The sequence below is a fragment of the Diadema antillarum genome, unplaced genomic scaffold, assembly GCF_040938485.1.
Source record: "Diadema antillarum isolate AM-2024a unplaced genomic scaffold, OU_Dant_1.0 seq00000764_RagTag, whole genome shotgun sequence".
NCBI classification, from domain to species: Eukaryota; Metazoa; Echinodermata; class Echinoidea; order Diadematoida; family Diadematidae; genus Diadema; species Diadema antillarum.
In genome coordinates this window covers 815,399-829,778 of record NW_027271654.1, presented here as the reverse complement: position 1 = coordinate 829,778, position 14,380 = coordinate 815,399, and the positions used below count along the sequence as shown (strand labels likewise).

Below are 14,380 nucleotides of genomic sequence, written 5' to 3'. Positions count from 1 at the left end.
CATCACCAATCCCATCCAAGACACTACATTTTATTTTTCTGTTTGATGCTGAATATCTTTTCATCACAACTATTATAATCCACTGCTAATATTTCATTACTTGGAACAAAAAAAAAAACCCTCAGTCATTTCTTTTTATTTTGGCTGCAGTATTATCACAACCATCTATATTCACTAAATTTCATAACTAATCCTTAACCTGTTGAGGACAGGTTTATATTGCTACAACACCCATTTCCCACAGACACCTGCCCGAGTATGCTCGGGACTCATCTTGAACAGTTAGATTACCAACATATTCTACAAAAATTAAAGTTTACATTTCTGTCTCAAACTGGCATTTAATCTTTATAAGTTTTGAGGTAAGCATGATGCAGAATGTTCTCTCTTAATGTGTGTAGAAAGAAAAATATAATAAAGGATTTTGTTGATCGCAGATTGATTTAATGTCAAACGTTCAGGATTTATTTTTTAACATTGTTAAAGACATGCCTTATCAAACAACATCTGTAAATATCTAATGGATACCACAGCATTACTGACAAATCCCATGCCCTGATTGTGTATGATTTTAAATTTCATAATCAAAACTGTATCTGACTCCATGCGTTCAACCTAAGAACATTTTCACACTGATCCAGCAAGAAGCCTTCACAGAAATGTCTTCATTGTTGTTGTCTATGTCAATACAAGCATGCAAGTGACATGCACAATCTGAGCAGCTTTTTTTTTTCTTCTTTCTTTCCACTTGACCTATGAATATCTTTCAGACAATTGAGTAAACTATTAATCTCATCATTAACTCAAAATCAAAACTCCGCATATAGGCATTTTGTATTGATTTATTAGTGTAATGAAAAAATATCAACTCATGCGTTGACAAACATTATCATGCAAGATAACATCTGGAGTATATTAATGTACAGTCCAAAGGTGAAGTGATTCCACATTTTAGGACCACAGACTTCCTCGTGTGTGTGGAGATAAGACTAGTTTTCAACGATTCAAAGATATGAGGGTCATGTCATTGGTTACATCATTGTTTACAAATAGAAAAAATGACCCAACTTCACATGTGGATAAGATGGGAAGTCCCCTAGCACTTCCCTCTTTCCCTGAGGCTCAAAGGTAGCACCAACATCACCCTTGAAATGAGATACATTATAAAACAAATCCCAGGATTCTTCCTTCTTCTTTGAGTCCACTGTTGTGCAAGAGCAACTCTACTATATAATGTTGCTATTAGTCGAGTGTAACATCTCTCATCTGATATCGTTATGTGTGTATGAGCACCAAATATTCCCAGGTATATTTTTCGGATGTAGTTAATTGTATGTTGAAAAACTCTGCCCCCCCCCCCCCCCACCCCCACAAAAAATAGATAAATAAATAAATAAATGAATAAAACATTAACTGTGTAAGGCTCAGCTGCACAGTAACATAAAATCACCATATTTACTTTTCTCACGCAGAACAACCTCATTGGCCTTTTATAAATGGGCACTGGATTAGCATTTCTGACCTAGTACTGAAGATTCCAACTTGATAAATACTGTTCAATCTGGTTATACCTCGTATCTGACACGTTTTGCTATGAGTCAAGTCTTCTTCCTAATAAAAGGTACATATTTACTTCGACTTTTAATCGCATATATTCAACAATGTATTCCTTGTTACATATTATTGTTCTTATGTAATTTTTGTATTGTGGAAACTTTGAATAAACTTGAAACTTGAAACTTGAAACTTGACTGAAAACTATGACATGGGGGATGACATCTACACACAAAAACAAAATGCAAAACAAACCCCCAGTATGTTGAAATAGCCTTTATCTTAAGCTCAGCTTGGACATTAAGTAAAGATAAAGTGATGTCCTGGTAAAACATCAAACAAAGTTTCAATGATGTCACACATATAGTGGGGACCTTGGGGCAATTGACATAAATATTGACACACAGCAAGAGGAAAGATAACTAATTTACTACCACACTTGCTTAAAATAAACTTTATGTTCTGGGAGTGAAAAACTATTGTGAGATATATTATTTTATCAGAGTGTATATGTATTACATATTTGTTTGTTTATTTTTAATCAATGTCAGTCATTCCACTGTCTAATTAAAAAAAGTATTGAACAGACAATGTATTCTTATATAGCCTTGGTACTTAGTCCGATTTTTCTGGGAAGGTCAGTTAGTATATTGCCCAACTACAGCAATATATTTGGATTGCATTTGGTTTATCCAGGCATTGTCAAAGCTAAAATGAATAACATTTTATTCTTCACCTCAAGGACAGTTGATAATAAAGGAAAATACCTACTATTTAACACCTTGCTAGCATTGCCTCATACAATAGCACCTCTGCATACATTTCTCTAAGGTCCGATGGATCTACTGTATAAGTTTGTCGGCACAAAGAGCGCAACGTACAGCATTTAAGCTGCATGATCAGGAACAATGTTCTTAGGCCCTTTGCATCAACTCGTCCCATGCAATATACAGACCAAGGAGGCATGGCATTGGGTATAATTCACCGAAATGATACATATGACATGCGAAAGGAGTTCATGGCACTAATTGTGATGAATCCAGCGACATGTTTTTGGCTGTGTCCGCGTTGTTCAATTAGGCTGAATTCCTCCTAAACTGCCTGGTGATCTCAGGTTGTTTTTCTCTCCCCCATGACTCATGTTCCACTTCCTCTTTTGGTGCAGGACCTGCCGCATCAAATTCCACTGTAATCAAACTTTTTTTTTTCAAAACACAAGCCATGAGCTCACATGCACTTCTTCATTGCTCTGTGATAGTCATGTACCATGTATTGAGGGATTTACATGAACTCATTAACTAATTTTAGGGTATAATCAGTATGAAATGAGTAATCATGCTACAAGTAAAGGGAATGAGATCCGAAAGTGGTCCAGATATTAACATTGTGACATCACACACTAGCTATGTGGATCAGACTGTGTAATACGTGTACTCTTCATGACTTGTCATTCACATCAAGTCACATGAAAGCTGTGCAATAAAAGCAGGTGTTTTGTGTATGGTCCCAAAGTCACATGCCCACATTATAGTTATGCAGTTATCAGAGGCCTGCCACTCAACACTAAAAGAGGGTCAAATTTGCCAAAATCCTTTTGTCTTCAAAAGACAAAAAGATACATAATATTTACTGGTAATATAACTTAATAATAATCATGGGGCAGACATCAGAAAATAGTGCCCTCCTGCCCTCCCATTGACTATACATAACTCATCTTTTTTTTTCTGCTATTTTTTCACCTCTCCTGCAATATTTTCCCTGATTTGGGGTAATTAAGTATCCCTGTCACTACTAATCAATGATGCCGTATTAAGTCCACAGGAAATGCAGAAGGAAAAGTAATATTAATTCAAACAGCAAATATATGCATAAGAAATCATATACATCTACATGTACACATAAATATACATATGGAGAGAAAGACCGAAGGAAACCTGTATACAACAGGTATCAGACATATAGATACTTACAAACACATAATAAAGTTGGTATTGTGCACATATGTCCAGCTGGACAGGACACATCAAATAAACAGTATAAAAATATCATTTTCACAGGACAACTGCTGTTAGAAAATTGTTTATGTATGCTAATTTGTATTTAGTTTGTGATTGATGTGCAGTATCAGGCTAAAAATGTTAATTCTCTCTACTTGGAAGTGCAATTGTTACAGGATATATCCTACCAATCTTGTTTCAAAACACTTATAGGCAAGACATGTAAGAGTGAATAATATGTGATATACTGAAGACATCACGAAATGGTATCTACAGCATGCAGGGTATATCAATCCTCACTTTATCCAAATTAATCACGAAAGCCCCTGGCACACTCATCAAGGTATATCCTATTTGTGGTTGTGCGTCAGTTTAATAGTCCATCAACATTCGTTGCCGTTTGCAGTGACAAAGTGGGGCTATTTGACAGGAATAACAGAACACCTTCAAAGATTTGGGGAGTTAGCAAACTATTCTGAGCTTTGTGAACAATTACAACTTTAATACCACAAAGTGAGATGCGATGAGCTGTAGGGTGAAAATGCTGATTCAAAAAAATTGACGCAATTACAACACGAGCTCACTAATATTGCCATGAATATTTATGAGACATTCAACCATAATGGCTCAAAATCACACAAAATTGCATAGCATTGAGTGAATGGCCTCATTTCTCACTGGCTCATTTTCAGTGAGTGGATTTCGTTCAACAATTTCGAACTGTAGAGCCTGTGATTTCAGAATACACCACAGACAACTAACCTAAACCTGCTTTAGACAAAATCAAGAGCACAGCTTTTTCATTTACAAGAAATATCACATTTGTCACTTGCTTCCTTTTGACAAGGTGGGGCAGTACAGGTTGGGCCAGTTTGCTAATATTGCTAATACATATAGTGTTATGAACATTTCTTACTTAGGGACTGGTGACGAGTACTTCCATGTCTAATTTTCTGAAAGAGTGCACCTGAAATACTTCGAATACGATTTGCATGCTTTGGTTATTGCTATGTCAGGCAGTCATCAGGCGGGTTTTTACCTTGTTAGAAACAACTTTGTTTTAACTGATATGCAAAATATTTTGATGTGTTGCTAAACCAACTCTGAAATAACTTATTTTGAGAATAATGACATGATATCAGTATGAAACCAAAGCACCTTTTGCAACATTAATCTATTAATCGTGTTCTGTTTTTTTTTCTAAATGGTGACTCATCAAGTTATTTCTGGAAAAAAAAATATGTGCAGTAACAATTTAAACACATCTTGACAAGATCATATCGTAACACTGTTGAAAATTACCTACAGAAAGTTTGTCTGTACAAGGAAGTGCAACTGGACCAGAAAATATGCAATATCCACATCATTGTTTGGACATGACACCCACGGTTTACATATTTGGATTCAAAGAATGACAACGGCAAACAAAAAATTGCCATCCTTTACATCACATTTACTCAGCTCAAGGTGGAATTCCTCACGATGTCCAACTCAGCTATTGACCGATTCGGGTTCGTTGAGGGCAGCAGACAATTTGTGGCACTGGGCGCAGCCATTAGCTCAAACTGCGGTGTCCCAGCCGACCCCCCCTCCTCTACCCCATCCCCCGGGCAACATGTTTATTGCGGACTTAGTAGCAGGAGTATGCACACTTGTTACAAAGGTTCGCGCACTAGGCAAGCGTTCGTGCACTCAGTACGAGACGCCTATTGGCTAAAACAACCATGCATCAGTTTTTCATTCCGTGCGCGTGCTAATGTAGGTGAGGGGGTGGGGGAGTGGGGGGGGGGGGGGGTCGGCAGAGACACCGCAGCAATGGCGCTGCCCATGCCGTTGATACACAAAGCGCGTCACAGAATCGGTCAATAGGCCTACTGAATGGAGTTTACTGGGCAGAGTTAGCAGATTTTTTCATTAAAATCAAACCTGATATGAAAAAGATGAAGGATTCTGAAGTTGCACAATCATGTTTTCAGAATGGAAAGTGATATTTACAGTAATAACATATGAAGAGTTTGTTTGCAAAAACCAATAAGTCCATTTTTGAAGATTTTGAAGTACGGTCCCTGTCAAAAAGTACAAAATAATACCTTTTAAATGATATATTGGTCACTACATATAAAGGTACATTTTTGAAGTTATGGTCAAAAGAAGCAAAAATTTTCTCATTATTCTCTTTATTTTTCTTGACCTTTATCGCAAATATCTCCATTTGGCAAATATGGACTTATCGGTTTTTGCAAACAAACTCTTCATATGATGCCTTATACTGGAGAATGCAATGAAGTCCTCTCCTCACAATCCTCCTTGTAAACTTATACATAAATCTTTCATAATTTTTTTTTTTGTTGACACAAAATCAAACAAATTAAAGAAATAACTTGTATTTCTCACATTATTAGGGAGTTTTAGATTTGTGATGCAGATGTTAAGAGGGGGAAAAACCCCTGTTCTGCTCATATGCACAAGACTTAGTTTTCATGATGGTTCTGGCCATTTAAGCATCAGCTCAAATTCATGCCACAGAGGGCTACTTGACGCCCTTATGACGAACATGGCTGCATCTTCGCTAAATCTAAATCTACTTTGCAACACGATGCAGGGAGAGAGGTAAATGGTCAATGAAACACGTCCGCACTGCAGATCTAAGACTTGCTATTGTAGTGTGGTAATGACTCAACAAATGATGTCACCCAGAGAAAGGAGTAAATGTAGTTGCTAAATGATCAGCATAAATATTGATTAAAAAAAAAATTGTGCACAATCCAATGAAAGCATTGTGAGGTATCAATATCATAACCTCTTATGATCTATGTGTGGTTATGACCAATATCAATATTTAGTGAAAACTTGTGAAAGGGTAAAGGGACTGTATAGTGGAAGACTTGCAAAAGATGAACTGACTCGGAATTTATTTGGTAATCCCAATGACGCTTTGGAACACGTTCACACAACAGGCCTTCACAAGCAGCCTATTTCTGACAAGAATATCAAGCAGTTATTTCCTAGTCTTCATGTAAGACTTGTAGAGTACAGTTGAGTTTGCTTTGCTGCACATAATTTTTCACTGAGATGAGCAATTCTAATCTAGTAGAACTAGGCTAGTCATGGTTTTGAATCCATCCCCCCCCCCCTCCCGGCAGCGAATGAAGATCTATTCAATAGACCAGTTCGTAATTCCACTTTGTGCATGAGCAGAAAAAGCTCATTTGTACCAACAGGCATTTTGGTTTTGTAAATTCACTGAGATGAGCATCTGTGATGCGATGATTATTCATGTGATCCTTATCTAAATGGTGCTTGCCAGCACATCCACCTGACAGCAAGAATGGTATTTCGCAATATAAAAGGAAATAGGCTGTTATTGCATTCAATACAAAACAATGAAATGGATGCCTGCTGCTAAATTGTCAACTGATGGAGTATTCTGATCACCTGATCTAAACGCAAGTTTATTCTTCGTTTGAACATGCAATTCCATAATTGTTACGTCAGGCAAGCTTATGCATTATGCCGCTTTGAAATCGAGTGATGTGCCTAACCAACTGAGAAAAAAAGAAAGGTCATTTGTACCAATGTGTACATGAGCTAATTACGAACTGGCTTATTGAAGACCCGTAAGATCAGCCAATCTGTTTTCTTTACGATTAAATTACTTTATCATTTCAAGTTTGCTCTTGGTAATATTTTTATCAAGTTTTTGGCTAATTTGACTACTAGTAGTACTACTGAACATTTATGGACGTCATTTTGATTATGAATTTATAATGTAGAACTTGTTTTCACCACCTTCACTTTGGGCTACTATTCATGGTTGGGCAACATAAATACATTTCTTGGACATTCATATGGTATGTGAGTAGTAGACACTGTAGGCACATTTTTTTTTTTTTTTTACTATTTGCCTGCAGGAACCATGATGTGTGGTTAGAATCAGACAACCTTAAAAGTTCATATTGTGGTAACCTGTAAACTAATGTGACGGAAGCAATGAGATCGTAAATGGGAGTGGATGATACCATTTCCACACAGACAGGATGTCCATTTCATTCTTTTCTTTTTTTGTTTCTTTTTGTCAGCTGTCAGAATAAGCTTACACAGACTTTTTCCAGCATTTTTATATGCAAATTTCACCAGGGTTCTTGAATATCCCACCTAGGCCTGCCCCCCCCCCCCCCATGGAGTCTACACTCTTCTTCCTTACAAAAAAGAAATATAATTCATCTGACAGAGCTGCATGCTTGGAGAAAGAAAGAAAGAAAAAAACATTGAAATTTGCATCCAACCCTTGCATCCATTACGAAAATTTCAGGCACAACAGCATACTTGTCATTTCATGCACTGTTTAATAGTGCATACATCAGCACCATTTCGTTATTTCGCTTTTCCTCTGCATAGAATGTGGCAATTTAAAACACATCCTGTAAGCTGAATATTTACACTGCCTCATTCTCTTTTAGTCAGATGATAAGGGACAGTTTCATAACCAGTTAATGGCCTACACAAATTTCATTAATCTCCAGGGATATGATGAATGATGATAACCTTTAATACCCATTTATATCTCTTAAAGGGGCTGTACAGTTCTGGTTGAGGTGACGATTTAGCTTTTAATGTTTTGGGAGATATTCAGAAACAACTCTGTGAGATGTCAAAGAGCATGCAATTCTAAGGGGTATCAAAAGTTTATTTGATGAAAATCGGTTTTGAAATGGCTGAGATATCCAAAAACAAGGTGAAACAAAGAGATCCTAATAAAAGGCGTGGCCTGTTGCTTTTTATTATTATCATCACTTTTTTTATTTCTCAGTCATTTGAAAACCAATTTTCATCAAATAAACATTGAATCCTTCTTAAAATTACATGCTCTTTCATATTTCATAAGAGGTTTCTCATTATCTTCCTTAGAAATGTTATAAACCTGAATCCTCACCTCAGCCTGTACTGTACAGTCCCTTTAATATTGACAACAAACAGTGTTGCCCTCATAGGCAGAAATACAACACAGGCTGCGCATCGAATCCACTGGGCAGCTAAATGACACATATTTATGAATCAAGATTCACATATCAAATCACATATTCTTTTGACAAAGCCTGAGAGATGATGTCAGCCGTCAGTAATAAAGAATATAACAATTAAATAATATCAAAGGATTCCACTACTTCTTTTTTCAAAGACATGACGCAGATTTGTACCAGATCATCTATGTTCCACTCTTGTTTTATACCTCCATTGATAGAAGTTTGCGCCAATCGTAGAGTGCCAAAAGCAGGGGGTTGCTACCTTTAAAAGCAAGTTGCTTTCTCTCGGAGGTCACAAATATGAGGTCTCCATTGAATGTATGCAAATGAGCAATCTTTCCTTCCCATCACTGTCAGTGAGTCACTTGGTTTCCCTGTACACTTCCTGTCTAGGAAACATGCTGTCCCCCACTCAACCCTCCCATTAAACACCTGATACCGTTCCCCCCTCCCTATATGCCCCACTCCCCCCCCCCCTCCCTATACGCCCCACTACCCCCTCCCAATCCCCATCCCCACGCCTTCCCCACTCCCATCCATCCCATCCATCACAGAGCCTGCTAAGCACTGTCAGCTGCCACACAAAATACTTCCGACTCTGAAGCTGTCTTTGGATTTCCTGGGACGGGGGAGGGGGAAAAGAGGTCAAAAGCTTTCCAGATCCCCTGATACCTAAAGCCATGGCATACACATCTTTTCATTGGGCTGACCCCTGCTGTGTCACAAACAGGACTATATCAAGAGAGAAGGTCACCTGTCCTATATAAAGTGTCTAAGTTTTGTGCTCACAAGAACAGTAGCCCCTTCACTAGATTGCAGAAAACCTCCAACAATGTACAGATGAATTCACATTAATCACATATTCCTTTTATCAATATTAAGTAACAATACCCTAGCACTGGTTTTTATTACCAGAATTAAATAATTCACTTATGCATGCATGTCACAGTTGAAGCTTGGTAATTATGAAGATTTGTAATACTAATGATGCCGAAAGCTGATTGCTGTGTATTGGAAAATGTGAAAGATGTCAGTGAACCATTTACTCATCTACCAATTACAACTACAATTTTGTTTTGGAACCCCCCCCCCCCCCCCCAGCATTTTGCCCGATGCAAACACTGTCTCCTATCACCAATAACTGTGTTGAAATCTGTTCTATTTATGTCACAGTAAAGAAGTATCTTGATGCAATAAGATTCAACCATAACATGAATATTATATCCATAAGAAGTAAGATTTGACCTAGTACATATTGTTGGTAATTAGAGCCAAGAAAACTATTAAAAAAAAAATATCAACTATACATACAATAGGTCATTACAAAGAAGAAAAGAATATTACATCAACTACACAGTTATATCAACCAAGTACATTGGTAATCATTACCAAGAAAACTGCAACATAATGTTCTAAACATTGTCAATATCACCATCATCATCACAACCATGATCATGATCTTCAAAAGAAACCATCATCACTAACATCATCCCATCATCATCACTACCATGATAATGATCTTCAAAAGAAACCATCATCATCAATATCATCATCCCATCATCATCATCATCATCATCAATCATCATCATCATCATCATCATCATCATCATCATCATCATCATCATCATCATCATCATCATCATCATCATCATCATCATCATCATCAATATCATCTCCTTTCATTACTGACCCTGTGATGACCCTTGCATCACCATCACCGATTTTCTACAATTATATCGTACATGTATGTCCCCCCAAAAAAATTATAACTGGACCCTCCACATTGGTAACTTTAGAAAGAGTGAATCAATCCAAATAAAATTTCAGGGTATGAAACTATAACTTATTACCCACATCTTACTGAAAAAACCCATCCAATTTGCTTCAGTGGTCAAAGAGAAATGAGGAGTTTTGTAGAGCATGTCAGGAATCCCTTCCCTCCAAGTTCTGTCCATTGTGTTCACACATTATGCACTACCAAGAGCATCCATGAGTGCTAAATTTGGAAGAATCAGACCCATGACATGCTTTACAAAGATCCACATTTCTCTGTGACAACTTACCCAAATTGAATGGGGTTTTCTGCAAAATATAGCTCAGATGTTATATTCTAAGACCCTAAAGTAGCATTTAGACAGTCTCATCATATTGGAAGTTTTCAATGCCAAAATCTGATAGGAATTTTTTGGGGGACATACTTTATTTAGAATCAAGTCCTTATCAAATTGTCCAACAGACTTTTCCTGCAACAGTATGACAGCTGAATAACTCACCTTGCTCCCGATGAGAAACGTCTTCAGATCATCATCAGCTGCCATCTGGTCTGGTGTCTGCCCATCACAGTTCTTCAACCTGAGGGCCTGGTCGGCCCCGGGCCATTGGCAGAGGAGGGCACTGATGGTGCGCAGGCCAAACTTGGCGGCAAAGTGCAGGGCTGTTGGATATCTTGTTAACTGCTTTCCACCTGGCAGGAGCAAAACATTTACAGTTTATCTTTAGTTACCCTCCAGTATATGAGCTGATATTTCCATCACACATGATTACACCACCTCATAATGATACCATAAACAATGTATTGTATTGGAAATGGAAACCATTCATGGAGACTTCAGAATGCATTACTCTGTCATTATGACTCAGACCTGTCAATCAAAATGCATGAAAACCAGTCACAATAGTATTAGCACCACAAGTTTCCAAATTGAAACTCGACTGATAATGGTGCCTGCTTACTGGAAAAGAGGAACCTGGGAGCTAAATGCAGATAGCATGGAATGTATTCTGCTTTAGGCCTTCGCCTGATTCTGAAGTGTATGTGTAACATCTCTACATGCACACTCACAAAATCATCAGGCACACACACTGGGCACGACTGTACCAGAGTGGTGCCATGACTCAATATATCGTAAAACCAGGTAACGATTACCAGTACTGTTCTAGTAAAGTGTGTCAAGCAATCAGTACCTTACTCGCTCACTTTTCCAATTTTATTCTTAAATTCTCTTTTCCAACCGAAGTTAGTTTTGAAGAACCGATGACACTGTAGTCTGTTTCCTGTGAAACACTTATCCACAATGATTCTTCATTTTGACATCATATTACCAGTAAATCAAAACTGAAATCAAACACTAAATCCTACGATTCACATCCCGAGTGTCATTTCCATGCATCTCCTACTTTGATATTCAAGACCAAATGTCAAGCCACAAAACACTTACGCTATTCTATAAGACATATGTACACAACTCTACACCATCAATTACAGTGACATCAATAGGCCAATTCATAAACAGGGATTATCAAGTCTAAATGATGAAACTTGAATTTGATCTATTCACATATCAGAAAATACAGCACATGGTTGCAAGCAAAACACTTTTTAAATCTGTGTGTGCTGTCTATGCCATGACAATAACTAGAGCATGACCTCAGGCAGTCTCACCTGTCTTTTAATAGGGCAATGAGTTGAACCGCCAGGTGACCCCCCCCCAAAAAAAAAAAAAAAAAAAAAATGCCTTTGCTTTTGTGTGCCTCGTTCATCCACACTGTGTGAGACAAACTATTGCAAATGTCTCTGAACAAACAAACAATATGGACCCAATTTTGCAAAGTGATGCAGATCGCATTTAACCAATGATTTTTCATTTGCATCCACATACAACAAACACCGGCTTTTGCAATGTGTTGCAGAAATCAAGTTTTGAAAATGATTTCTGTCAGGTGTGTGTGTATGGGACGATTGACCATCAAAGCAGTGTGGCTGCCATCTCCCAACTTACCAGTGGGATGTACTGGCAGAATGCTTCTGAAACCACTGGGTGGCATGTGCCTCTTGCAGCGCTCGTGGAGCACGTTGTCTAGCTGGTTGCTGTCCGCCGGCGAGATGCCCAGGGACTCGCAGATGAAGTTCAGGGGGTGCAGCGTCTTGTTGAGAATGTCCCCAAGAATATCAGAATCACTTTGGATGATGAGTTTGAAGGTCGCTTTCCGACTGCCATTGTGAGACAATGTGCACTTGTATGTTCCTCCCGGTAGGTCTAAGGGACACAATCATACACCTCTTTATGGTTGCACTTAAGTTGAAAACAAAGGTATTTAATCTGGGCACAATACATCTGGACGTCTGAGATAAATAAATTTTGAGAAGTTGGGAAGTCTTGAAATTCTGTTCATTATTACAAATGCAGAATAATTTTTGATCACCAAGAAGTCTTTTAAATTGTGACCCGCTACAACAAAAGGATCCGAAAGTCGGGGGAGGACAATTTTCTGAAAATGGCATCTTGACATTATTCCCTTACTCTTCTACTTTAATTTCATATATAGCACAACTCATAAGAGTACTCGGTTGCGGAGATATCAATGATTTTATTAGCGCATGTCAAATGGTTGTGGAAATCAGTTTCGAGAAAAAAGCCTTCAAAGTTTTCATTCTGACGCTATCATGATCAAGGGGAGGCGAGACAGGTTTTCGCCGCTTGACAATAGAAGGTATGCTCCTAGCGACCTCTGCAATGTTCATTCAAGCGTAACGCCAGCGGTCTATGCACAACCAATCAGTAATCAGGATGCCATGCACTGACCAATAAGATCACTCCTTCGTTGCTAGGGGCGGAGTCTAGCTGCGGCGCTAAATCCAAACTTTCGGACACGATTCTGTTACGTTGAAGGTCGGAAAATCATGGCCCACAAAAATGCTGATTTCTTACCTTTCTTTTGATCATTTAGCTTCGAAATTTCGGCAGATGATAGACAAAACATTAGACTCCAAAATTATGCCAAAAGCAGAAATCTGATTGTTTTGACCAATTTTGATGATATGACTTCAAACTTCATTTTCTCGGCTCAGCCGTCAGCGACGGTAGTGGGTCACAATTGGTCAGCTAGCTACAGACCTATTTGATTTAAAACGCTGTAACCTACTATCAGCCATAACTGGAGGGCTTCCAGTATACGAAGAAAAGATTATTCAAGGGGATATGCAATGAGTCAGGTGCATTGCTATGTCAATGCATAAATCAACTATTGTTTGGCATACGTGAAGCCCCATCCCCCCCCCCCCTTTTATGGCTGAATAGACATTAACATAGATAAAAACAACAACATCTATAACAGGCCACCTTTGAGCATATATGAAAGCATGCCTTGGTGTCAAAATAGTTCATCTAAGATGCTGCTGCATTGGAGACTGTGAAGAGAGACATACACATATCGGTATCGAAAGCATCGCGACTGTCAGGTTAAGAGTACCGTAAAGTTCCGTGTATAAGACGCACCCGTGTATAAGATGCACCCCTACTTTTGGACCTCAAATTTAAAAAAAAAAAACCACACGAAAATTTCCACGCAAATATTGCGTGTGTCATACATATTATTTCAGCTCAAAATTTCCCTAGAATGCAGCATGTATTTGCTCTATTTTTCATTTCCTTTTATGCTTTCTTTTAACGGTATTCATCGGACATCGGCAAAATATGGAAGACGCAAAATGCGAGACTTGTCTCGGTACTCACTTGCTATTGTTTTGCCTTTCAATCTTGGTACATGTATCATATCGTACTCATGAGTGTACAGTACGATCTTTGCTATCATACAAACTGTACATAGCAGAGGGTGTCTCGCATATTGACCCATGTCAGACTGAAAGGTTCGTTACGAAAAATAAGAAAAACATCAACAAGTGTAGCAGAGGGATCGTACGGCGAGACGTACGGTGCGTACGGTAATTACACTCACTGTTGTTTCGCCCGGAGGGATTTCCAGTAACATGTGTGTCTCTTGTACCATGATTGTATGCACAGTGCT

The 14,380-nt window shown here is 38.2% G+C and overlaps 1 protein-coding gene across 12 annotated transcripts in view; it reads right to left on the bottom strand.

Annotated features, from left to right (window-relative positions):
• Window positions 1-14,380, bottom strand: part of LOC139738674 (uncharacterized) — a 100,437-nt gene that overhangs the window by 35,503 nt on the left and 50,554 nt on the right. For all 12 annotated transcript variants that reach the window (XM_071649286.1, XM_071649289.1, XM_071649293.1 and 9 more), the window contains 2 exons: window positions 12,355-12,612; window positions 10,849-11,039 (listed from right to left, as the gene is read on the bottom strand). In XM_071649286.1, coding sequence (XP_071505387.1) covers window positions 10,849-11,039; window positions 12,355-12,612 — 449 coding nt within the window. The remainder of the gene's footprint in view (window positions 1-10,848; window positions 11,040-12,354; window positions 12,613-14,380) is intronic.